The following is a 27128-nucleotide window of genomic DNA, read 5'->3' as shown; positions in this document are numbered from 1 at the left end:
TAATGTTTAATGCTTTATGGTTCAATGATCTGTAATTGGCACTAATGTCATTTTCTATAGCCAACTAAAGGTAACATGAGCAATGTACTTATTACATTGCTTATTAATAAAATAATATAAGAAGTAAAAATATTTATAGTTAGAAGATTTAACAGTAAGATATATAACAGCAAAATGGGAGTTTTCAAGCTATCATAGATATTACAGTGGACAGTTATAAAAGATAGGATAGATAATTTCAGAATAATTTCAGAAATAAACACTTAGCATAATATTCTCCAACTCCATCCATTTTCCTGCAAAGGCCATAATTTTATTCTTTATGGCTGAGTAATATTCCATTGTGTATATATACCACAGTTTCTTTATCCATTCATCAACTGAAGGGCATCTAGGTTGGTTCCACAATCTAGATATTGTGAATTGAGCTGCTATAAACATTGATATAGCTGCATCACTGTAGTATGCTGCTTTTAAGTCCTTTGGGTATAAACTGAAGAGCAGGATAACTGGATCAAATGGTGGATCCATTCCAAGTTTTCTGAATCTCCATACTGCTTTCCAGAGTGGCTGCACCAATTTGCAATTCCACCAGCAACATATGAGTGTGCCTGTTTTTACACATCCACACCAACACCTGTTATTGCTTGTATTCTTGATAATAGCCTTTCTAATTGGAGTGAGATGAAATCTTAGGGTGGTTTTGATTTGCATTTCTCTAATTATTAGAGATGTTGAACACTTTTTCATATATTCGTTGATCGCTTGTATATCTTCTTCTGTGAAGTATCTGCCCAGTTCCTTAGCCCATTTGTTGATTGGATCCTTAGTATTTTTGGCGTGAACTTTTTTAAGTTCTTTATAAATTTTGGAGATTAGTGCTCTATCTGAACTGCATGTGGAATAGATTTTCTCCTACTCTGTAGGCTCTCTTTTCTCATTATTGTTTCCTTTGCCAGAAAAAAAGCTTTTTAGTTTGAATCCATCTCATTTATTGACTCTTGCTTTCATTTCTTGCACTCTGGGAGTCTTGTTAAGGAAGTCTGTTCCTAAACCAACATGATGAAGATTTGTACCTACTTTTTCTTCTATAAGGTACAGGGTCTCTGTTCTAATTCCTAGGTCCTTGATCCATTTTGAGTTGAGTTTTTTTGCAAGGTGAATGATTTAATTTTCATTTTTGCAAGGTGAATGGGTTTAATTTCATTTTACTGCATATGGGTTTCCAGTTTTGCCAGCTCCATTTGTTGAAGAGGCTATCTTTTCTCCATTGTATATTTTTGGTACCTTTGTCTAGTATGAGATAACTGTATTTATGTGGGTTTGTCTCTGTGTCTTCTATTCTGTACCATTTGTCTACCTGTCTATTTTGGTGCCAATACCATGTCATTTTTGTTACTGTTGCTTTATGGTAGAGTTTAAGGTCTGATATTGGGATACCTCCTGCATCACTCTTCCTGCCCAGGATTGCTTTGGCTATTCTGGGTCGCTTATTCTTCCAGGTGAATTTCATGATTCCTTTCTCTACTTTTAGGAGAAGTGTCATTGAGATTTTAATTGGAATTGCGTTGGCCTTTGGTAGTATGGCCATTTTGACAATATGAATTATTCCTATCCAAGAACGTAGGAGATCTTTCCATCTTCTAAGGTTTTCTTAAATTTCTTTTTTTAGTATTCTGTAGTTTTCATTATAGAGGTCTTTTAGCTCTTTTATTAGATTGATTCCTAAGTATTTTATTTTTTTGAGGCTATTGTGAATGGGGTAGTTTTCCTAATTTCTCTTTCAGAGGAGCCATCACTTATGAATAGAAAGGCATTAGAGGGCTGGGGATATAGCTCAGTTGGTAGAGTGTTTGCCTCGCAGGCACAAGGCCCTGGGTTCAAATTCCCAGCACCGCAGAAAGAAAGGAAAAAAAAAAAAAAAAAAAAGAAAGGCATTAGATTTGTGTGTGTAGATTTTATATCCTGCTACTTTGCTGAATTCATTTATTAGTTCTGGAAGTTTTCTGGTGGAGTTTTTGGATCCTCTAAATATAGAATCATGTCATCGGCAAGTAGTGATAGCTGAGTTATTTTTCCTATTTGTATCCCTTTAGTTTCTTTGATCGGTCTAATTGCTCTGGCTAGTGTTTCAAGGACAATGTTGAATAGAAGTGGTGAAGAGGGCATCCCTGTCTTGTTCCAGTTTTTAGAGAGAATGCTTTCAGTTTTTCTCCATTTAGAATGATGTTGGCTGTGGGCTTAGCATAGATAGCCTTTACATTCTCTTCAAACATGTTCTGTACTTCATCTTTGTCAAGAACATATCATTTTATTGCCTTAACAACAGAAAACCAATCCTATTTTGTGATGATTTCTTTCTAGAGAGATGTTTATGTCCCTTAGTTCCTTTTCCATTCCAGAGCACCAACTCTTATTTGAAGAAGAAAAAAATTATAACAGTTCCTACTTTGTCTTTAAGTCTTTTTTTTTTTTTTTTTTGCTTAGATCGTAGTAGCCATAGGTTCCTGTCAGGGTCCATCTGGAACTTTGTTTGTTCCTGTATGAAACTAAAGATAGAAGTTTTGGTCTGCAGAAAAACCTGAGCAGTCTTCTTTACATGCAGATGGGATCTGGGCCAGTAAGATGGCATAGTGTTCTGTTAGGCTAAAAAGGGGGAAAAATAATAGAAAGGACTAATACAGGGATTAGTAAAGTTATTGGCAAGCAGATTTGATAAATTTCAGCAGGCTCTTTTTCCTGAGTGGAATAAATGGCTCTGCAAAATGGTATCTCTTCCAATTGGCAGTAAAAGGAAAAGAAAGGGAGGGTTACTTAAGGAAATTGTTTTCGTTTTAGATTGAGGAGATATAAGCCTCTGTATGGTCTGAAAAGAAGGAAAATAATTAGAAGGTCAAGGAGAAAGGGGAAAGATTAAAGGATCCCAGGACCCAGAGAGACTGAAGGGAATAGAAATATGTGCAGAAACAAGAGGCAGAGCCTTGAGAATAAAAGCAGCCATTTCCTATGAAATAAGAGGAGGGATGAAGGAATGAATAATAGCAAAAGAAAGAATGTGAGGTGTGGAGAAGGAAGGTTAGGGAGCCCTTGTGGATAATTAGGCTCCTTAAAGAATTAGGTAAAAATTATATACTAGGAGAAAGTGAAGGTAGATTTACAGTCTTAAAAATGATGAGTATGTAGAAAAGCTACCATGGTGAGTTAGATTAGTTTAGTCAAGTAGAAATGAGGAAGAAAAGATTGGTAATTGTCCAAGAGATCAGCTAAGGTCAAGAGCATGTTTGCAATGCATCCAGTCCTTTTGTTTATGTTATTTCTTCACATTGCAGCCTACAGATAGATACATACACAGAGTCAGTTTAACCTATGTTGGCAACGGTGGAAGGTCTTTGATCCAGTGAGTGCTCAGGCACAGAAAACTGAAATATTTGACCACAGAGTTCAGAATAGTTAGGTTAAGACCCAGAAGAGTCTAATATACTGACAATATTAGAAAGGGTCAGTAAATTGGCAGCCACAAGAGTGAAGAACAGGATCCATGAAAGCTATACAGTCAGAGAGACATGTGGAGTCTGGGATCTTATAAATATATTTGTCTCAGGTTAAAAGAGAGTCCAAAATATGGCTGGATAAGTGAAAGGTAGAGTAGGGCTAACAAAAATGATACTATTTGTCTTAGTCCTTTTGTGCTGCTTTAACAGAAAACCTTAGACTGGGTAATTTGTATAAATGGAAATTTATTTGTCATAATTCTGAAAGCTAAAGAAGTCCAAGATCATGGCACCAGCAACAATATTGTCTGGTAAGGGTATCTTCTCACTGCATCTTTCTATGGCAAAAAAAAGTGGAAGGGAAAAAAGAAAAAATTATGTCCTTATATGGCAGAAGGAACAGAAGAAAGTCCCTAGCAAGTTGCCTCTATTCTTTTTTATAAGGCATTAATCCCATCCACAGGGCAGAGACCTCATGACCTAATCACCTCCTAAAAGTCCTTCCTCCTAATACAGATATATCAGAGATCAAATTTCAACATGAATTTGGACATTCGAACCATAGCACCATTTATATATCATTTGACTGTGGTTCATACATAGTATCTTATTTAATTCCTACTATAACCAAATAAGGCTGTTATATTTGTGTTAATTTATAAAGGATCTTAATCAAGACCATATAGCTCTCAGTGACAGAGCCAAGATTGGAGCCAGGTCTATCTGATACCAAAGCCCATGCACTTAACCATTATACTGTGTAGCCCTTCCACAGTAATAATGGGAAGCCAAGTGTTTTAGAAGGACCTCAGAAATTTACACTGTTTGAAAAGCAAACCTGAGAATTAAATAGAGTAGAAAAGAATGTTTTACCCTGTTTAAAAACTCCATTATGTAAAGAAAGAGCATAGGACTTGATTGAATTTCTAAGATGGCAATCTCAGGCATGGTGGCATACACCTGTATTCCCAGCAGGTCAGTAGGCTGAGACAGGTGGTTCACAAGTTCAAGGCCAGTCTCAGCAACTTATTGAGGCCCTAAGCAACTTAGTGAGACTGTCTTTCAAAATAAGAAACAAAAGTGCTGGGACTGTAGCACAGTGGTAAAATGCCCCTGGGTTAAATCTTCCATAACAAAAAAAGAAAAAGAGAGAAAAGTAAAGGAAATCTCAGGTCCAAAATTGTTTGACCCTAGGCAAGCCATGTAACTTTTGAGCTAGTTTCCTTATCTGTAAAACCCAGAAAGATTAAAAAAAATGATAATGAGATTGTAAAAAAAATAGCTATTCATCCAATTTCACAGCATTACTTTAAAGATTGTAATAATGGATGTAAGAAGTAAATAACTATAGAGATGTTGTTGTCATAGTGATAGTTATCTGTTACTTTGTTTCCATGGTAAAAGGGCAAGAAGTGCCAAAGGACTCAATTGAGCAAATCCAACATTTGGGCCTTTGTTCTTTGAACTTTACATAGAGGCACACTCAGAAAAGTTAACAGGATTAAGAAAATTCCTTAGGATTGATGAGAGTATTTCTATGGGGTATTTATTTCTTTTTTATTTCTCAGAAAAAATGCAAGTATACATGAGATACTTTCCTAAGCAATTTAAATTTTGTTTCCTGGTATTAGGTATTAATATTAATCGAGGCCTCCTATGCTTGGGAAATGTAATCAGTGCTCTTGGAGATGACAAAAAGGGTGGCTTTGTACCCTACAGAGATTCCAAGTTGACTCGACTTCTTCAAGGTAAGCCCGAAGTACCTCTAAAAATAAGAGAGAATAACTGAGAATGATAGTGCTGAGCAAGCAAAGATGAGACAGGTAAAAAGCTAGCTACTGGGGCTAACACAGACATAGCTGTCTAATTGATAAATAGAAGAGAGAGCTGTTGGCAGTGAGGTTTCTAAGATAATGGGAAAATGTCTTCATATATGGCTTTGAGAGCCAAGAAGTCTGCAGAGTGCCAACTGTATTTAGTACTTTGCACCTGAAAATGAACATGGTTAATGTTTCTTTACATAATAGTGCTGCTAAGCAGAATTCTCTGGAGAGTTAAAATCTACCTAGAGGGGGCATCCTAAGAATATTTAATACCAATAGTGTGGCTCCTATGGGTCAGACCACAGTTGTTTTAACCTGATTCACTGCTGAAATAATAGTTTCTCTTGAGAATAGAGACACATGCAATAGGGTTCTAAAATATATCGTTTTATACACCAGAAACCTTAAGTGTTTTTATATTGATACAAATAGGAAATTTGTAAATATCTTAAGAATTTCATCACCAACCCAAATGGACAGCTTGTGCTTACATCTTGTTTGTTGGGCTTCATTTTCTTTCATGGTCCTTTATTGTTCTATTTCAGATTCTCTAGGAGGTAATAGCCATACTCTTATGATAGCCTGTGTGAGTCCTGCTGACTCCAATCTAGAGGAAACATTAAATACTCTTCGCTACGCTGACAGAGCAAGAAAAATCAAGAACAAACCTGTAATTAATATTGATCCTCAGACAGCTGAACTTAATCATCTTAAGCAACAGGTATAAGGGACTTAAATTTTTATGGGAAAAATTATGTGAGTGTAATGATATAGCTTGTTTGTCAAAACTCTGTCAGAAATTTAGATATGTTGATTAAGCATTATGTTAGTTTGGTGATCTCTTTAAGTAAATTCTATTAATATGTTTGCTATCCTTCTAAGATTGGAGGTGGCATTGGGAGATTGCTTTGAAAAAGAAGTGAGCAGTGAAAGATGAAGCAAGAGATGTAGGCAAGACCCAGATCCTGAAGTTCCTTATATGACCTGTTCAAGAATTTGGAAATCAGCTGGAAAGTATTAGAGCCATTTAAGGGTTTTAAATAAGAAGGGTGACATGATAAAATATGTCTGTTTTAGGGCGATAACCTCAGCAAGAATAGTGAAAGTAGATTAGAAGTGAATATGGCTAGAACTAAGAAAACAAATTAGGCTGCTATAATAATCAGGTGAGAATTATGGCCAGAACTAAAGATAATAGCAGTAAAGATAAAGAGAATGGGATAGTTTGGAGGAGAAAAACAAGAAGGAACTAAAATATATAGAACTTAAGTGGTAACATTTGATAAAGGAAAAGAAAGGTGAGTGGGGAGAGTTAAGATTGTTTCCCAAGTTTCTTTCTTGAACAGCTGAATAAATGGTAGTGCTAATCATTCAGTCAGGGAATACAGGAGGAAAAATAGGGTTAGGTAGGCAACTGGAAATGATGAGTTCAGTTTGGGTCCTTTTGAGGTTGAAGGACTTACAGGGCTTGTAAGTAGAAATGTTCAAACATAGCTGGCTCTGTGGGTTTGATGTAGAGATGTATGAGCTGAAGAGACAGGTTCAAGTCAATAGCATTAGATGGTATGAAGTTATGGAGTAGATAAAATCAAAGAGTACTTGACATATTAAAGGTACTCACTAAATAATTGCCAAATGAGCAAATGAACAAGAGAAGAAGGCAGAAACCAGAAGTCTTGGGAACATTAGCACTTAAGAAATACAGGAAGAAGAGAAGACATTAAGAGGGACTAATAAGCAGTAGACCAGAAGAAAACCAGTGGTGTCATGACAGACGAGGGACAAGCATTTCAAGGAGGATTATGAGAAGTGTAAATTTACAGAGTGTAAGATAATGATTTTTAAAGGTCCATTAATTTTTGTCAACAAGAAAGCAATTGGTGACCTTTATTAGAAGAAGGTCAGGGGAATAAGAGCAGGTTGATAAAGTATAAGTAGATAGAATGGTAGGTAAGAAGTGAAGGAAGCTGATAGGCTCTTGTTTCAAAGAGAGAGGTTTAGAAAAGGTAATAGCTAGAAATCAAGGGTCAAGGGATATAGGTCTATTTTTAAACTATGAGAGAAACTTGCATGAGTAAAAGAAACAGCTGGGTGCAATGGCTTATGCCTTTAATCCCAGCAACTCAGGAGGCTTAGGCAGGAGGATTGCAGGTTCAAGGCCAGCTTGGGCTATGTAGTGAGAACCTGTCTCAAAAGTTTTTAAAAGGGAGGTGCCTGGGGGTGTAGCTCTGTGGTAGAGTAGCGTCCTTGCCCAGCATGGGCATTCCTGGATTAAATCCCCAGTACTAAAAAACAAAGTAAAAGAACTAGATAGGAGAGACTGAAACTGAGAACAGAGAACAGACAAGATCATCTTCTAAGATTGAGCAGTCAGATAAGAATAGGGGGCTTGAAGTCACTCTCAGCAGAAATGGAAGAGGTAGCTGACTGTGAGCATGACTTTGTGGTGTATAAGTGTGACTGGTTGTACAGCAGCTCAGTAGCCCTGTTAGAGAAACCAAGAAGGCAGGAATTAGATTGATGCAGGTATAAAGGGGTCACATTTTCTCACTTTCCAGATTATAGTACTGCTTCCACTTGAAATCAGGTGTTTGCCAGCTCCTTACTCACTCCCTCTCTGGCCTCCCTCCTTAGTGATAACTACTATTTATTTAATTTCTTTTCTTCCCTTTCCTTCGCCTTTATCTCCTTCCTCCCTAGGGGTTACTGTAGAGAATGTAAGTAATTTATCTGTCCACAATTATCATCTGAATTATAAAATACCAGTCTGTTCCCCTATTATCTTTTATGTTTATTCCTATTGCCCAAAATGCCCTTCTTCCTGTTGACTTATTTGCTCATTTGTTCCAACAATAAGTATTTAGTAAACAATATTATGTGCTGGGCACTATGCTGGGATATATTATTGAGCAAAGCAATACAGTTTCTACCTTCCAGGAGCTTATTGCCTAACATGAGAGACAAACACTTAACACATAATCATATAGTATTATGTGATTATAAAGTGGGATACTGTGCTATGAGCGTGTGGAATAGGGCCTTCTGTTAAATATTCAGTCTGTGGAGCCTTCCCTGAGGTAGCAACATTTGAGCTGAGATCTGAGAGATTAAATATGTATAAACTGCAGAAATGAAGGAAGAGATTTGAAAGGTGAAGAAACAGCATGAGAGCAAAGTATGGTGAAGAGCATTCACAGTGCCACCAGGTGGCCCAGGTTCAAATCCTGGCTTTGTAGCTTAATAGCTTTGCACCTTGGGCAAGATCTCTTTCAGACAGGTTTCCTGTCTGCCCTGGAAATAATAATAATAATACCTGCTTCATAGGGTTTTTGTGAGGGTTAAATGAGCAATCTATATAAAGTACTTTGAACAACACCTGGTATGTAGCAAGTGCTAAAAGGATCTGAATTAGTATGGAGTATATACCACATCTGAAGAACTCAAAGGATACTGGTGAGAATGCAGAAAGCAAGGAAAATATTCTAGTATGAACTGAGAGGGAAAGCAGAAGCATGACCATATGAAAAAATGATTTTAAGCTGTGTGGTAACATTGGTAATTTTTATTTTTAAAAGATGGTCTGGCTGCTGTGTGGAAATCAGGAAAGTATGATTCTGGTAAACCAAATGCTACCTGTCAATCAAGTAAAATGAAGACTGAAAAATGTTCCATTGGCTATAGTCACAATCAGGTCATTGGCGAACTTAGCAAGTTACTTTAATGAACTAATGTGGGCAAAAAAATCCGATTGGAATAGGTACATAAGCTCTACCTTAGATTTCATAGGCATTGAGTAAAATTATTCAACTGCTAATTTTAGTAATTTCATTGCAGAAGAATAAATAGTTTTTAGTTGGTGATTATTTTTCTTTGCTTCTCCTAGGTACAACAGCTACAGGTCTTATTGCTACAAGCCCATGGGGGTACCCTGCCTAGATCCATAAAGTAAGTGACATAAGATTATCTGATTGATTGATTGATTGATTGATTGATTGACTGACTGAGGTGCCAGGGGTTGAACTCTGGGTATAAATTAAATTTAAATGTTTGTTATAGCAGAGGCTATTTTTCCTGATAGTTGTTTTCCTCGGTTATCCTAAAATTTCTAGTAGCATTCATTTGGTGTCAGGAAAGGGAATTTACCAACCCTACTGACTGCTTTGGACTTAGCTAGTTACTTAGCTTAGCTGACTACTTTGGACTTAGCTAGTTATCTTTGAAGCAGCCTGATAGAACAGAAAAAGTATGGGTTTTGGTCTAAGAAATTTATTAATTTGAATGCTACTGTAGGAAGAGCTGTCTCTTCTCCCCAATGTATTTATTTGTCTACTTAGTTATAGCCACAGATACATGAATATTTACTTTATTCTATAGGTTATCCTCCAATACTAGCATTTGTTTTATTCAAATTATTCCTAATTTGTCCATTCAAAGCTACTTTAGGTTAGCTTTTTGTGTTCTTTTACAAGTCCTCAATTTTTTGAACATTTCCACAAGATGTTCCAAACTCTATTTTCCCTACCCCAGTTCTGGAATCCTCCGTATTTCCAAGAAGCATGATTTCTTTTACTGGAAAATGGTGTTTAGAAACTAAGATATGGGTGCTAGCACTGGTTGTGCTCATTGTTACTGGGTGTCTCCACTTTTAGGCTTTCTTAGCAGGTAGAAATAAGAAATATCTGTATGTGTAATAACCCACACATATATACGCATCTGTATTTTTGTATCTATCAATCTGTATATGTATTAAAAACCATGATTATGTAACTCTGATTCCATCCCAACACTAAAGGGTTCATTTTGGCCTTCTTATTTATAAGTTCTCTAACAATAAGAAATGCAGTTCTCATTATCTGCAATTTATTTACATGTTCAATTCTAGTGTACACATAATGGAGTTTCACAATTGCTAACCCATATCCCTGTGAGAAACACTTTATGAGCTAGAAGTCAACATTTATGCAGTTTTTTTCTGCATTTAGCATGGTACTATTTTCCATAGTTAATATTTATATTCCATTTTGGGTCGTCCCTTTATCTTTTTTTTTGCCCTTACGTCTTAATTAGTTTTAGTTGTTTATATTTTGGGTATGTATATCATTATAATGGAGCTAATTAAGTATTAGAGATATGCAAAAAGATACACTCAAAACAGAGAAATGGAAATTAAAATCCTCAATAAATAAATTGTGCATGTGTGTATGTGTGTTAACAGAAAATAATCAATGTTGGCAAGGATGTGAGGAATATGGAAAAATTTGGACCCTTGTGTGCTATTGTGGGATTGTAAAATGACATCACCACTATGGAAAACAGGATAGAAATTTCCAAAATATTAAAAATACACCTATCATATGATAAAACAATCCCAATTCAGTATATCCAAAAGTATTGAAAACAGAGTCTCAAAGAGATGTTTTTCACAACCATGTTCATAGCAGCACTTTTTTTATAGTACATTTTGTTTAACATAATATCTCCCAAGTGTTATTATTTCAACAAGTATTAAATTTTTTTTATCTGTTCATTTTTTTACAGACTGCATTTTGATGATTCATTGTACACGAATGGGGTACATCATTTCGTTTCTATGATTGTACACGATGTAGATTCATACCATTCGTGTAATCATACATGTTCATAGGGTAATGATGTCTGTCTCATTCCACCATTTTTTATTACCCCCCCTCATTTCCTACATAATCTAAAGTTTTCCCATTCTTCTTTCCCTCCCACCCCCCCCCATTATATATCATTCTCCACTTATCAGGGAAAACATTTGCCCTTTGGTTTTTGGGGATTGGCTTATTTCACTTAGCATGATATTCTCCAATTCCATCCATTTATTTGCAAATGCCATAATATTATTATTCTTTACGGTGGAATAATATTCCATTGTGTATATATACCACAGTTTCTTTATCCATTCATAAAGAAGGGCATCTAGGTTGGTTCCACAATCTAGCTATTGTGAACTGAGCTGCTATAAACATTGATGTGGCTATGTTACTGTAGTATGCTGATTTTAAGACCTTTGGGTATAAACCGAGGAGTGGGATAACTGGGTCAAAAGGTGGGTCCATTCCAAGTTTTCTAAGGATTCTCCACACTGCTTTTCAGAGTGGCTGCACCAATTTGCCACTCCACCAGCAATGTAAAAGTGTGCCTTTTTCCCCACATCCACGCCACCATCTATTATCCTTTGTGTTCTTGATAATAGCCATTCTAATTGGAGTGAGATGAAATCTTAGGGTAGTTTTGATTTGCATTTCTCTATTTACTAGAGATGTTGAAGACTTTTTCATATATTTATTAATTGCCTGTATGTCTTCTTCTGTAATGTGTTTGTCCAGTTCCTTAGCCCATTTATTGATTGGGTTCTTTGTATTTTGGGTGTAAAGTTTTGTAAGTTCTTTATAATTTTTTGAGATAAGTGCTCTATCTGAAGTGTGTGTGGAAAAGATTTTCTCCCACTCTGTAGGCTCTCTCTACACATTCTTGATTGTATCCTTTGCTGAGAAAAAGCTTTTTAGTTTGAGTCCATCCCATTTATTGATTCTTCATAGTAGCACTTTTCACAGTAATAAAAAAGCAGTATGATGGTGTAATGAGGTAAACATCATTACCTTATATACGTATATGACTACACAAATGGTGTGACTCTACATCGTGTACAACCAGAGAAATAAAAAGTTGTACTCCATTTGTGTACAATGAATCAATAAACATGAATCAATAATACATGACATTCTGCTCTCATGTCTAACTAATTAGAACAAACAATAAAAAATTTAAAAATTAAAAAATCAGAAAAGCAGTATCATTCCAAATATTCATCAACAAATGAATGAACAAAATGTGATTAGTGACATCAGCATGATCATACATAGAAGATTCTAGACCTCACTTTCCCCAAAGAAAGATCAATTAGAAATTATCAACAAACAAAAACACCTTGGTGAAAACCCTAAAACTTGAGAATAAGCCTGAGTTACCTGGCATGTTCAAAGGGACTAAATCAAAATCTGCATTGATGGCTGGGGATATAGCTCTGTTGGTAGAGTGCTTGCCTCACTGGCACAAGGCACTGGGTTCAATCCCTAGGACCACACACACACAAAGAATCTGCATTGAAAGAATAGGAAAAGCCAGGCTTGATGGTGCAGGCCTGTAATCCCAGCTACTTAGGAGATTGAGGCAGGAGGATTGCAATTTCCAGCCCAACTGGGCAACTTGGTGAGACCCTGTATCAAATTTTTAAAAAAAGGGGCTGGGATTATGGCTCAGTGGTGAAGCACCCCTGGGTTCAATCCCCAATACCAAGAAAAAGAAAAGGAAGGATAGGAGAAACTATCTCACTTTGACCATGTTGCCCCTCCCCCAAGTCATCATAGCACCATACAGAGAGAATTCTCCAGAGCCCATGGTTCCCACAGTGGAAAAAGAACCAGGGAGGCAGAAATTCAGCTTCCCTAGCATTCAAAGATGAAATCAGGAAGCCCACTCCATTCTGACTTTATAAGGAACAGGTTATATAGGGGAAACTACACAGTTAAACCTCCTAGGGTCAGGTAGAAATAAGCAGAGAGGTAGAGGCCAGTATTCAGATTTTGGTGAAAGTTAGTGTACACACCAGTAGTAAGTGCTCCATCACAGAGATACCAGCTTATACCCAAAGCTCAACTGATCAATCCCAGAAAAAGTGGTAAGTGCTACTTGAGTTGAATTCCTAAATAGCCAGCCTCCAGATCTCGCCTCAGAGACTACCCCAGGACCCTACCCAGAAAGAAGACTCCAGCAGCAAATTTCCACCACAAGCAGGCACTAGATTTCCCATACATGGAACATAAACAGTGTTCCCAGTAGCCTCAAAGCCCACCCTCATGTCCTACCCAGGAAGAGAAGCAAATCTCAACTATGCGTCTCTACTGGGTATAGCATCTACTCCATCTATCCCTATCCACTTAACCACAGGGCCTCTCTTTCAACCCTATCCACTACTGAACTCAAATAGAAGTACCTCGTGGCCATGGAACACATCACATGGACTAGTCAGATCAGAGGCAGTAGATGTGCCCATTCAGCAATTTAGCCTCAATCAGAGTTCAGCTAATAATCTTGTCAGATAGCAGAGCCTACCCAGCTGCCCCACCTGAACTCAGAGTAAAGGTATCAGCAGTCCAGCCAACTAGAAAACCTGAAAGCTAGCCCATAACTAGTGAAGATCTAGCCACACCAAAGAACTCCTATAAAAGCTAAAAAGGCTAGCTGTCTCTGTAAATGCATATGCACCAATGGAAGGACACAAGGATTGAAAACCCTGAGGAAATCATGACACTTCCAAAGCTTCCATGAAATACCTAATGAAATAATATCTATAAAATGACAGAAAAAAAAACAATTTAGAGTAATTCCTTCAAAAACTTCAGTGAACTTCAAGAATACAGAGATGAAAAAACTAAATGAAATTTGGAAACATGGCAAGATGAGAAGTTTAACAACAACAAAACAGAAACAATAAAACCAAATAGAAATCCTAGACATGTAATATACAGTGACTAAACTGAAATATACAGCTGACTTGACAGAACATTTGAAGACAGACATTGGGAATTACTTGATCAGGAGAAGGAAGGAAGGAAGGAAGGAAGGGAGGGAGGGAGGGAGGAAGGAAGGAAGGATGGAAGGGGGGAAGAAGGGAAGAAGGGAGGAAGGAAGGAAGAAAGGAGAGAGAGAAATGATTTAAAAGAATGTAGAAAGCCTACCAGAATTATCAGATCCCATCAAGAGACCTAATATATGCATAGATTTTCTAGGTGAAGAAAAGGGGCCAGAAAGCGTATTTTTCAAAATAATGGATGAAAACTTCGCTGATTGGAGGAAAGAAGTCAATATAAAGGTATAAAAGAGCAGTAGTCAATAATTAAATTTAACTGAAGGAGGAATGGACAAGATATTTTATAATCCAATAAAAAAATCACAAAGATTCTGAGATGAGTTAGAGATAAGATATACATCACATACAAAGTAGTTCCAATGTGACCATGTGGACTTCTTAGCAGAAACACTGAAAACCAGGGAAATTGAGATGATATATTAAAAGGAACAGAACTGCCAACCAAGAATACTCAGTAAACCTATATTTTAGAAATAAAAACTTTCGTAGACAAAAGCTAAGGGAGTTCATTACCACTAGCCTTCCTTATGGGAATTGCTAAACAGAGTACTTTAAACTGAAACAAAAGGCTGACAATAAATAACAAAACTTACAAAAGACTGGAAATGTGGCTCAGTGGTATGTAATGGTATAAGAAATTCAGAGTATTCAGAATACTCCAGGATTCTATTGGTGGTGTGTAAAGTAATTTAATCCATAGTACAAGGGTTAAAAGACAAAATTATTGATAACGATAGCTAAAATAAATTATCAAGGGATACATATTACAAAATTATACAAATTCAAACCTCAAAAACATGGGGTATAAGAATAAAAATGTAGAATTATTGTATTCAATCAAGGGTAAGCTGTTACAGTTTAAAATTAACTCTTATATGTGTAAGATGTTCAAGGAAAGCCTTACGGTAACAAAAAAAAAATCCAAACGTGTAGCAGATGCATAAAACAATGAAGATTCAAAATATACCACTATACAAAACCATCAAACCACAGAGTTATACAGCAGGAGAAAACAAAAACTATTTACAAAGCAACCAGAAAAATACCCCAACAAAGTGACAATAGTAAGTCCTTACCTATCATTAATTAATGTAATGAACTTAAATCTCCAATAAAATACGTAGAATAAGTAAATGGATTATTATTCAGCCAAAAAATGGAAGGAAAATCTGACACGTTACAACAATGAACCTTGAAGAAAATATGCCCAAGGCAATGACTTATCTGCTTTCAGTCTGTATAGATTTGTCTACTATAAACATTTCATATACACAGAATTATACACTATATGATTCTATTGTTGACTTCCTGCACTAACATTTTTAAGATTTGTCCATGTTATGACATGTATCAATTCTTCATTCCCTTTTTATTGCTGAACAGTATTCCATTGTCTGGATATGCCACATTTTGTCTATCCATTTGTCAATTGATAGGCTTTCAGGTTGTTTATACTTTTGGGCTATAATGAATAGTGCTGCTGTGAACATTCCTTGCAGGTCTTTATTTGGACATATGTCTTCAGTGGGTAAATACCTAGGAGTGGAATTGCTGGGTTGTATGTTTATCTTTAAGAAACTGCCATACGGTTTTCCAAAGTGGTTGTACCATATACATTCTCCACATGCTTCTAGATTTTGGTTCATAGTTAGAAAGCCTTTCCGTACACCAAGATTAAAAGAGAAATTCACCCATGTTTTCTTCTAGTACTAATGTTGTTCTACATTTCATTTTTCTATTTGGAGTTTATTCTTTTGTATGCTGTGAGTCTATTTTCTTTTAATATCCTTATTTTCAATAACTTATTATTTTTATTATATAAGGATACATTCCTTCTTGTAGAAGAAGCATTGCTTCTTGTTTAGAGAAGTATGAAGAATAAAATTTGAAATTGTCATGATTTTATCACCCAAAAATGACTATCTTTCTTTTTCTAATTTTCCACCTTTTGCTAAATATACTCTGGGTTCTCTGGTAACATTTTAAGAATGTTGGATAAAGCGATAAAAGCCAGGGCCCCTTAAAGTCCTATTTTCACTATCTTTATTTTAAAAGCAATTGACCCATCTTCCTTTCCTTACAATTTAACACAACCCTATTTCATGTATGACAGGACCAATGAATACAAGACTAAAGAAAACCATTCCAAATTCTGTCTCGAATACACTATAAGAAATCATTTCAGGGCTGGGGAGATAGCTCAGCTGGTAGAGTGCTTGCCTCGCAAGCACAAGGCCCTGAGTTCAATCCCCAGTACCGAAAAAAAAAAAATCATTTCAGTTGGAAAAGTAATAGACTCTAAGAAAAACCGATGAATCAAACAAACTCAATTATTCAATATTTTACAAAGAAAGATATTTCCCCAAAATGTGTATTTATAACTTTAGAGACATTTCACAAGGTTGTTTAATGAAATGTGCATTTTACATATATGAATTCTTTTACTTCACTTCTTTGGATTATGCCCCTTTTTTAGAGGTGTGTTATTAGAGCTTTTGAATTTATTTTCTGTAAGTGTTAATTTTGACTTGCTCAACTAACTTGAATTCCTAACTTCGGCAATTAAATAGAATGTGAAATAGGAAATACTGGTTTTATGTTGTATTTTCTTTTTTGTCTGATCTTTGTCTGACCCTAGTCCTATTTTCTGCTTTAGTCTTAAAGCCTTCTCCTGTCAGCAGAGAAGAGGAAGGAGAACAGGGGAAGAGAGAAGGGAGGGAATAAAAGAGGGGGATCATGAACCAAAATTAAATTCCATGCATGTATGATTTTGTCGTGATGAACTCAACTACTATGTATAACTATAAAGCTCTAATTAAAATTAAAAGCCTTCCCCTGTCATATGGACATCCTATTTCATGTTGTAGTTCAGTACTGCTTTATTATAATCTTACAAAGAACTCTTTTTTTTTTCTTATGACTCTGAGAGCTTTTATATCTTTGCATTCCCATATTAACTATCTCTGAAGTGAGCATAGTAGTTAGGAGTATGGAGTCTGAAATTAAATTGCTGAGCTCTAATGCCAGCTTTAACATAACCCACTAGTTGTGTGGGTTTTAGTTATTTAATATCTTTGTGCCTCAGTTTCTTCAACTGTAAAATGGGAATAACAATAGAACCTACCTCATGGGACTATTGTGAGAATTAAATGCATTTAATATATGTAAAGCATTTATAATAGAACCTATTGCACAATGCTATAGAAATATTATCTATTATTAATTTTAGTAGTATTTAAATATTAAAGCATTAACCTTAAGTTGTAATGAAGAGCCTACTCCTAATTGCTAAATTTTCCTTAGAAAAATCAACAGTTGACTTAAATATGATTCCCCCATCTAAAAAAATGTTTTAGGGGGGAAACCTATTGAGTTAAAAGTATCATTAATTTGAAGCTCATCAACTTGTATGAATGTCATGAAAATTTTCAGTTTAATAAGGATAAGGAAATGATAATCTAAAATAACATTAAATTTACTAATAATTTATTTTATAATACACATTTTAATTGAACATTCCTTCATAAGATTGTTAGTGAATTCTTAACAGTGTGATATGAGACCTTATTGGATAGCCTTGCTGTTAACATTTTGATACAGAACAGGCTGAGATCTTCTATAAGAGTTGATGGAGGTCTTGAGTTGGCTGAGAGGGCATCTACTCTATTCCTGAAATCTTTTTCTGTACTTTATTGAGATTGAGAACAGCTGCTCCCTGTCCTTTTTTATTTTTATCATATACTTGACAACTATTCATTTTTCCCTTCAGTCTTCAGATCAAATCTTCATACTTCTTCTGATCTTTTTTTTTTTTAACGAGCCTATTTTCCAGTCTTTTAAACATTACATCCAAATGAATTTTTAAAAAACATGTTTCTTCGTGGTCTACTTCATTAGTCTGGAACTGATAGAAAATAATATGCATAAGTTCTAAAGGTTCTTGTATGAATGAATATTTTCCTATAAGCTATTTCTGTTCCTCCCTTCCACTCATATTTGAAATGGATACCATTATTTCCACTACTCACTCTGAGCAAGTTAAAATTGATAAGCAAATGATCAGGACATTGAGTCATGAATTTCAAGTAAAGCAAGCATATAGAAGGGAATACTTACTTATAAAGAATTGTGAAATGTGCTTCTAGTGGCCACTGGTCATCATTTCAAATTTCTGACTTCATAAATTCTATTTTCCTAAATTTTACAGTAAGTAGATAATCAACTTGTGTTGGTCAGGTTAAATGTTGAACCCTGAGCAATGTCACTTCTACCTCTTCCATACGTCTTCTTTTGCTACTTACTTAAACCCCACCATCATCACCACCCTTGCTGGGGATGGAACCCAGGGCTTCCTGCATGCTAGGCAAGTGCTCTACCACTGAGCCACATCCCCAGCCCCTACCTTCTTTCATCCTTAGTGAGGGATTGAGGGTGGGAAGAGGAGGGAGAAAACATGTTAGCTACAGTTAGCTTTCACTTAAGTACACAAATAAAAAGATCCTAAACCAGGAACCAAGGTAAAGGTTACAACCATATCTGACTCTGAATTATTACCTTCCTCCAAATCATTAAAGTACTTCATGGGTATGTTTCTTGTTCATCAAATATACTACCTGACTGGGTGGATAGAATAGTGTTTGGATACTCTTTTCTTAGAGTTTTGTGAGGTGATTTTAACCTAACTTCCAGCCAGAAGGCTTGTGGGCTTTATTTTTATCCACCTTGGATAGAAGTGCTATCAATCAGTAATTTTTCTAAAATGTTACTTTCTTTATTTTAGTGTGGAACCATCAGAGAATCTGCAATCCCTGATGGAGAAGAATCAGTCTCTGACTGAGGAGAATGAAAAATTAAGTCGTGGTTTGAGTGAGGCAGCTGGTCAGACAGCCCAAATGTTGGAGAGGATCATTTTGGTGAGGTCCAAAGACTAAAATACCAGTATCTGGACATTCCCTAGCTTCTGTTTCCAAAAATATTTAACATGATTCTTATTATGAGAAACAAGCTATATGGGAAGAAATGTATGTGTATTTCCATATCCTGCCAGGATCCCCTGTATAATAAATACATGGGCTTTTAATCAACATATAGAATAGTTAGACTTGTGCAGTGAATACCTGTATATCCACCACAAAGAATCTACATGAATCACATTTTTAAAATACCAGAAAGGAAACAACCATGTCCATTGGTTACCTTGAGTTCTGCCTAATGTTTATCCACAGTACAGGTTGAGCCTACCTAATCTTGACAATTTGAAATCCAAAATGCTCCCAAATCCAAAACGCATTGCACATTATCATGACATAGTGGAAAACTCCACAGCCAACCTCATGTGAGGGGTCACAGTCAAAATATATGTGCACTAATATTGTATAAAATCACCTTCAAGCCATGTGTATAAGATGTATATGAAACATAAATTAATTTTGTGTTAGCCTTGTTTCCATTGCCAAGATATCTCATCATGTATACAAATATTCCCAAATCCAACAAAAATTTGAAATCTGAAACAACTCCTGATTCCAAGTATTTTGGATAAGGGATATGCAACCTGTACCGGGTTACTTTTCCTTCACTAAGATTTTGGTTCTTCTCTATTTCCCTTCCCCTAATATTGTCACATTTCAAATTCCTTTCTAAATAACTGCCATAGTAAAATACAACTGCTGGAAATTAATTTTAATTCATTTTTCCAATGGTCAAATTCTAAATAGTAGATCACTATGTGAATGATTACACCAGTTGTGAATCCTACTACTGGTGATAAAAATCTTCTAGATCAGTGTGTGTTGGCTCTGTCACTAACATTTCTGCTAGTCCAAATATAACTCAGACTTTGATTGTACAGCTATTGCCAGAAGTGAAATTGAGTTTCCACCAAAATATAATCAAACCTGGTAATCCATATGCCTTCATGCATCCATTGTGTTCACTGGTCAAGGAAAGGTAAGCTGCCTAAAGTTTTCTTTAAAAGAAGCTAAGTCCTATGTTCAATTATACTGTCCATTACTAGCAGAAAGGTGAAAGTGGAATCTAAGAGATTTTTATATACAATTTTCTTTCTCCAGTGCTACATTTTATGCTTTTGCAGTAACTCTAGAAGTCATAATTTACATGTGTGTGAGTGTGGCTGACGAAACAGACAGAACTTATTCTAACCACATACCCATCTGACCTTTATAAGGTTGTTAAAAAGACTGCCTGATAGGCTTATTGTTTGATATTCACAACAAGCACACCATTTTTGGCCTATATAAACTATCCTTCCCAAATCTGTTGCAGCTTCTAGCATGTGACAGATTCTATGATTGAAATAAAACTGAAAATATCAATCATCCAACACCAAACATAGCTGCCTTCTGCTCTTTCTTTTTTCCACTAACAGCATTCTTCTGCCTTACCCTTTCTCTTGCTTTCTTTTGCTAAACTAACCTGCCATATCAGGTAGTGTAACTTTTAAAAACTACAAGCTCAAATTTAGTGTGAGGCCCTTTTATGTTTTAAATGCCCTGATGCTGAGGCTAGAAAACAGTGCAGTGTAGGAGGCAGATTAAAGTGATTTTTTTTTTTTTGCAAACAGCAGGGAGTAAGATGCTAGGAAGTGTTGCTTTTTCTTCCAGTTGCAAAGTTCTCTATGGAATTAAGGCTTCACACTCCACCCCATAGTCTGAGCCTCATGGCAAGCATAAAACCCAGCTGCTTGAATGTTATTTTTAGTAGCTTATTTTGACTTTAGGGCTAATTTCCATGACTCTGTTAAAAAACACATTTCTCAATAATAACCAAACACCACTAAATCCTCTATACAGAAAGGAGACAGCCTTTCTACCCAGGTTTTCATCCATAGGAATAGGGAAACGAGCATAATTAGGTAAGGCTGTCAGGCACTGCTACTGATCATCTCCTGGGTCTTTGTTGCAGACAGAGCAAGCAAACGAAAAAATGAATGCCAAGCTAGAGGAGCTCAGGCAACATGCAGCGTAAGTTTCCTACCAAATATTTGTTAGTGGCCTATCCCACCTTCCTGTCTAATCATGAATCTTCTGGCCTTTACAGTATGATTAACCCTTGGATTCTTTTGCTTGAATTTTCAGCTGCAACCTGGATCTTCAAAAGCTAGTGGAGACTTTGGAAGACCAGGAATTAAAAGAAAATGTAGAGATAATTCGTAATCTCCAACAAGTGATTACCCAGCTATCGGTAAGCCAAGTAATAGTAAATAGGCATATCACTTTCTTTTGTTTCTCTTGAGGCTTGTGAGTATTTCTAACTCTCTGGCCTTTTGCTGAAAACACTAGATTATGAGCTTCTGGAGGACAGAGATTATAGATCACTGAATGTGATCTGAACATTGAGTCTGTTAAATTAAAACACTCCTGGGTCACTTATGCAATGACACATTAATATTTCCATATTCTAATCAAACACTACAAGCAACAACATAGTATGCAAAATTGCCTAGGTAGCAAGAGTAGCAGTCACAGCTCTCTCTTATAACCAATAATAAATAAATTTGAATGATCATTCTGCCATAAATTCCCCTTTCTTATTCATTTTTAGAGCTGCTATAATAGTTGTAGTGGTAGAAGTAATTATTTTTTGTTTTCTCCAAAAGAAAAATTTTCACAGTCCCACCACCTTAAGTACTTTTTTGGTACTTAGGATTGATCCCAGGGGTTACTTTAAAACTGAGCTACACTCCCAGTCCCAGGCAAGGTCACACTAACTTGATTAGGACCTTGCTAAGTTGCTGAGGCTGGCCTTGAACTTCTGATCCTCAGCCTTCCACGTCACTGTGATGACAGGAATATACCACCATACCTGGCTAGGTATATTTATTTTTAAATTAAAATCATATCACACTGTGTTAAGAGGTTATGGTTAGATTTAATCCATCTATATTCTTCTATTTGTAATTCTGAAGCAGTAATGTATATGTAAATACCTGGTGGTATTTCCTAGTTCTTGGGAATAGGTTTATATTTTACTGAACAGTTAGTCTTTCATCCCTAGTCCTGCCCAGCATTTTCTTGGAATTTTCCATAGAGTATCATAAAATCCTCCACATGTAGACTTACTCTTAAAGAATAAATGAAGCATGGAATGGTGATGCACTCCTATAATTCTAGCAACTTGGGAGGCTGAGGCTGGAGGACCACAAGTTCAAGGCCAGACTCTGCAACTTAGTGAGACTCTGTCTCAAAATAAAAATAAAGAGGGCTGGAGATGTAACTCAGTGGTAAGCACCCCTAGGTACAATTCCCAGCACACATCCCCCAAAAAAGCAAATATTTTTAAATACCATATAATATCATATCATCAGGAAAAAAAGATTATGTTGGCAAATTCTAAGTAATTTAAAACTTAAAATTAAACTCCCCCAAAACTATTTGGCAGTGTTTTTGAGTAAGTAGTGCTGTATAAAACTGTCTCGATCAGTCCAAAATGACAGTTCATTTATCCAACAAACAGAGCAAAGTAATTGAGTACTTGGGCTTCCGAGCCAGAAACACCCTGGTTTGAAGCCAATTCTGCCACTTACTAGCTATGTAACCTTGCTAAATGATGTTTACTGTCAAAAGGAAATAATTTTAAGTGACTCAAATTGGATTTAAAGGTATTATTCAGCTGATAAACTCAGGGAGCACCTAGATTCCAAATAACTCCTCGTGTTAAGACAGATTAGAGTTTTATAGGGTGAAAAGAAGAAAGGGGTGTGTGTTCTTGTGGTTTGGCTCAGGTAGCAGCTTTTGTTGTTAATTGCTGTGAAACTTTTGGTTAGAGGTTGTTCCAGTTTTCATGCTGCTTCTTCAGGAACATATAGGTGCAATCCCATTCTGAGAGCTATCATGTTATTTTTAAGAGTTGCTTTTGTAAGCCTTGTAGTTTGTAAGTTGGTTAAAGTTTACAGATGGGAACAATGACAGAAAGAAGGGGTGAGGTGGCGAGGGTTAAAGACAAGGAAAACTGAGGGCCCTCTCTCATGTCTGTTTTAATCCCTTTACATTAACAGCATGAGCAAAGTTTAGTGGGAGCACCAAGGAAGGAGTAATTAACTTAGTCTAGAAAATTTAAAAAGATATCATGGAAGAAATGGGTCCTAAAAATGAATAGGAGCTTGCCATTGAGACAAAGGAGAAAGGACAGTCTATACAGAGAAAAGGGTATGTGCAAAAGCAAAGAAGTGTGAAAGTTTAGAAAATGGTAAGAACTTCAATGTAACTGAAGGATAGAATGGCTATCACACAGATAAGTGTCACGAGCTATAATACCTTTTAATTTTGTAGTGCTGGGATTAAACTCAGAGCCTTGCACATGCTAGGCAAGTGTTCTACCTCTGAGCTATACCCCAAGCCATATAATTCTCCTTAAGTATGGCTGATATATGAAATCCTTGTATGAGCTACCTTAGAATTCAGATAATCTAGGATTTAGAAGCCTACTGGAGCCAGAATTTAGAAGTTCAGCGAACAATGATCATTCATGGCCACCATAACAGTCTCAGGGGATTTCATACTACCTCATTTCCAAGGGTATGATTTGCATGGGAAAGATGAAGTAAACCTCTGGAACCAAATTAATAAAAGAAGATAAAGCACCTTTACTGAGGATCTGGCAATATGACTGGTGCGTGGTGTGCCTGTAGAGGAAATTGTTAGTGGTGGCTGGCTCAGAGGAACTTTGTAGAATTGCTGTCTGCCACTAAAATGCACTTGGCACATGCAGTAGGAGGGTGCTAAAGATTGCCACAAGCTGATAAAGTTCCTGGCTTCTATCCACTGTCACAGTTAGAGTAAACTCTTTTATCCAAGGCTCCTGCTGGACTCTTGAATAAGAGTTCTTCAAGTCTATTGTTCAGAGACCCTCCCAGCTACATATTTTTTTGGAAATACACAACAATGTATCCTATGGCTTTTATTAAGACTCACTACAGTGAAAGCAAAATGTTTCAAATGTAAGTGCTTGTGCCCTTCATTCTGGATTAAAACTATTTTTATTTTAAGTGACTGGTGAACACCCCCTTTTCAAGTTATGAAGGCAACCATTGTTCCAGCATATTCCTCCTGGGGCTTGAAGCACAAAACTGTACCATTTCTTCCCTTAAGATATAATTCAGGCAAACCTCCTTGTTGCAGTTACCTGTGAGAAATTCATAAGTCCTTTCACTTCTTAAAGAATCAAAATTTTTTAAAAAATTTTGTTTATACCCCCTCCTCCAAGACCAGTTCCATAAAAAGCATTTTGTATGCCCAGTAATGGTATTACACATGACCTAAAAGCACAAGCTTCATTTTGGAAGGTTTTGCTGATTAATATAGCGTGGTGTACCCTAGCCTTGATCCCCTGATCATCACTTTTAGCAAATTGTATCTTTTAAAGTTGAAACTTTAGAATGTAGGGGAGTGGGAGAGAAGAGAGCCCTTAGATTGAAGTAAATCTGATTGTTATATATTTACTTTTAGGATTGTGAAAGCAGAATTTTTCCATGTTCATGCAAAACAAGTTAACATAGCCCTAAGTTGTGGGTACTGTGTGTGTGTGTGTGTGTGTGCTTGAACCCAGGATATTACACGTGCTAGGCAAGTAATGAGCTACACCCTCAGCCCTAGCCCTGAGCTGAAACCTTAGCATTGTGAAATTTCAGTGGGCCAAAAGTCAAGGGTTTACCCACTGTAACAACACATCTTTAAATATTAATCCATCTACTTTAATCCTAACTCTCTAGAAGGTACTAGAAAAAAATTTCCAAAAGCCACAATATTCTATAGAATATGCTCATGACTAACTATCCTTATATTGAAAATTGAATTGAAACATGCAAGGAAGGAAAAGGGTAACCATTAACTAACAAATTCATGTGCAGCTTTTTTAAGTATTTGATGTGCCTGACACTTAGAGAACTTCCAGTAAGATAAATCATGATGAGAAAGAATGTGAAACTCTGAAGCATCCTTTGAATTCTATTTCAACCTCCTTGGTTGGGAATTTAGGAACAGAATAAGGGAAGTGCTTTAAAAACAGCACTTATTTAGGGACGCTTCATTCCTTGCCTGAAAGGGACTGTGATTCATGTTTTAATACTGTGTGATATTTCACAGGGCTGGTATAGACACTTCATGCACTAACCCTAAATTCTTTACTCTTAAGCCAATAGTTCTTTCACCTTAATCATGTGACTTCCTGGCAATAATACTTTCCTCGCAGGGCTTTCCAAAATCACTTAAAGCAGTAATCCATGTTACAATGCCAAATAAAGCCTAAATTCCAGTGGTGAAAACAGAGCTTGTTCATGAGATAGTTCATAAACAAATTAGTCCTAATAAATTGTTTTAGGTTTCTTTTCTGAGTGTTTGTTATTCTAATGCCCAAAAAAGGAATTTGTCATTCTCCCAGGAGAGAACTAGTGTCTTCCTCTTACCTCCTCCTAACTATCCAATTAACTACCCAGAGTAACTTCCTATGATCAGTTTTTCGTTTCCTTGTTTTGGTACTGGGTATTGAACCCAGGAACAACTTACCACTGAGCTACATCCCCAGCCCTTTTTATTTTGACACAAGATCTCACTGAGTTGCTTAGGGCCTCACAAAATTGTTGGGGTTGATCTTGAACTTGTGATCCTCCTGCCTCAGCCTCCTAAATTCCTGGGATTACAGGCATATGTCACCTCACCTGGCATATGATTAGTTCTTACCTATATGAGGGACAGAGCTATATCACATTTGTCTGACTTCATGGACACATTTCTCTGGGGTACCCACACAGGTTACTTTTTTCTTACAGAGTAAGATCTTGCTATCTTGACTGACTATAAAATAAAAATCAAAAATAACCATTCTATCCACATTTCTTGTGCATTTCCCTTATTTTACATGTCTCTTCTTAAGTTGGTATGTTTATAAGAAGTGGCTAGACTTGTACATTAATAGAGGTAGACTTAGTGGTAGAAACAAAAAGAAAAGGTAGAGTCTATTAAATGGGTTAAATTTTGGCCTGCTGAAATGGCTGAGGGTTTCATTCTTGCTCAGGGATCTCTGGCAGAGCAGGAGAAGTGCAATAAATATGTCAGTTACCACATGACCTTATTTTTTTTTTCTTACCAAGACTTTCACAATTGCCCTTTATGAAGAAGAAAGACTCTGGAGAGGTGGAAAATGGAAACATATGGCTGTTAGGATATCTGTGACTACAAAATGGGTTCAGCATCTTAAATGGTCTCTGTGTGTACTTGAAAAAAAAATTAAATAAGCAATGTAAAATCCACTAGTGAACTTTACTTCAGAATCTTTTCCTAAATCGAAACATTTGTCACTGTAGGATGAAACTGTTGCTTGCATGACTGCAGCCATTGATACTGCGGTGGAACCAGAAACTGTAAGTAATTGGCCCTTTTGTGTGGAACCAGGAGCTCTAACTGTGCCATTTCCTATAATTTATCACTTGACTGAAGAAGAAAATCTGTGATTACTACCATTGGCCATAGAATACCCTGGAAATGCAGAAATCTTCAGTGTAAATCTCAGTTTCATAAAATCCCTAATGTAGATAGGCCCTATATCTAATAATATAACTGGTAATTGGTAGCAAGTCTTCTCAGGGATATCACATTCCAAATTTTCAATGTGACTTACTTATTGTTGGATGCTAGGATTCTGTATCAACTGTTAAGCAAGTTAAAATGAGGAGAGGAACATATTAGGAAATTATGGCAAAGCCAAAAAAATTAGAGGAGAAATAGATAATTTTTTTTCAGCATCCTTTTCAAATGATAGAATGGTTAGGGGCTAAAAGAAACAAGGAAAGTATATTGAGTGTTCAGATCTCAAAGATAGATAAAATGTATTAGATGTTCCAGAATAAAGTCAAAATGAAAAGCCAGGCAATGGTTTGCTTGAGATAGACTTTGAATATATATTGGTAGTTTTCATATTATGAAAGAAAGAAGATAAGGGATAAGTGAGGTACTAATAGTCAGCTGTGTGAGAATAAACGAACCCTCTTCTCCATTTCCACCATTTCCAAAGTGCCATTTCCAGTGCCTTCTGTCTTCTAAGGACTCGTTTACATGAAGTTAAAAGTGAGGAATCCTGGCTATGTCAATAAAGGAAAGAGCAAGAAAACAGCTGGCTTTAAAA

At 36.2% G+C, this 27128-nt stretch overlaps 1 protein-coding gene across 2 annotated transcripts in view; it reads left to right on the top strand.

Moving 5' to 3' along the window:
- The window catches only part of KIF4A (kinesin family member 4A), a 125200-nt gene that overhangs the window by 32767 nt on the left and 65305 nt on the right, over positions 1-27128 (top strand). For both annotated transcript variants that reach the window (XM_079124896.1, XM_079124895.1), the window contains exons 8-14: positions 5123-5239; positions 5860-6035; positions 9198-9259; positions 18772-18904; positions 20916-20974; positions 21089-21194; positions 26311-26367. In XM_079124896.1, the coding sequence (XP_078981022.1) occupies positions 5123-5239; positions 5860-6035; positions 9198-9259; positions 18772-18904; positions 20916-20974; positions 21089-21194; positions 26311-26367 (710 nt within the window). The remainder of the gene's footprint in view (positions 1-5122; positions 5240-5859; positions 6036-9197; positions 9260-18771; positions 18905-20915; positions 20975-21088; positions 21195-26310; positions 26368-27128) is intronic.

The sequence above is a fragment of the Sciurus vulgaris genome (assembly GCF_902686455.1).
Source record: "Sciurus vulgaris genome assembly, chromosome: X".
Lineage (NCBI taxonomy): Eukaryota > Metazoa > Chordata > Mammalia > Rodentia > Sciuridae > Sciurus > Sciurus vulgaris.
The sequence above is the reverse complement of the archived record's forward strand: the minus strand, read 5'-3'. Positions and strand labels throughout refer to the sequence as shown.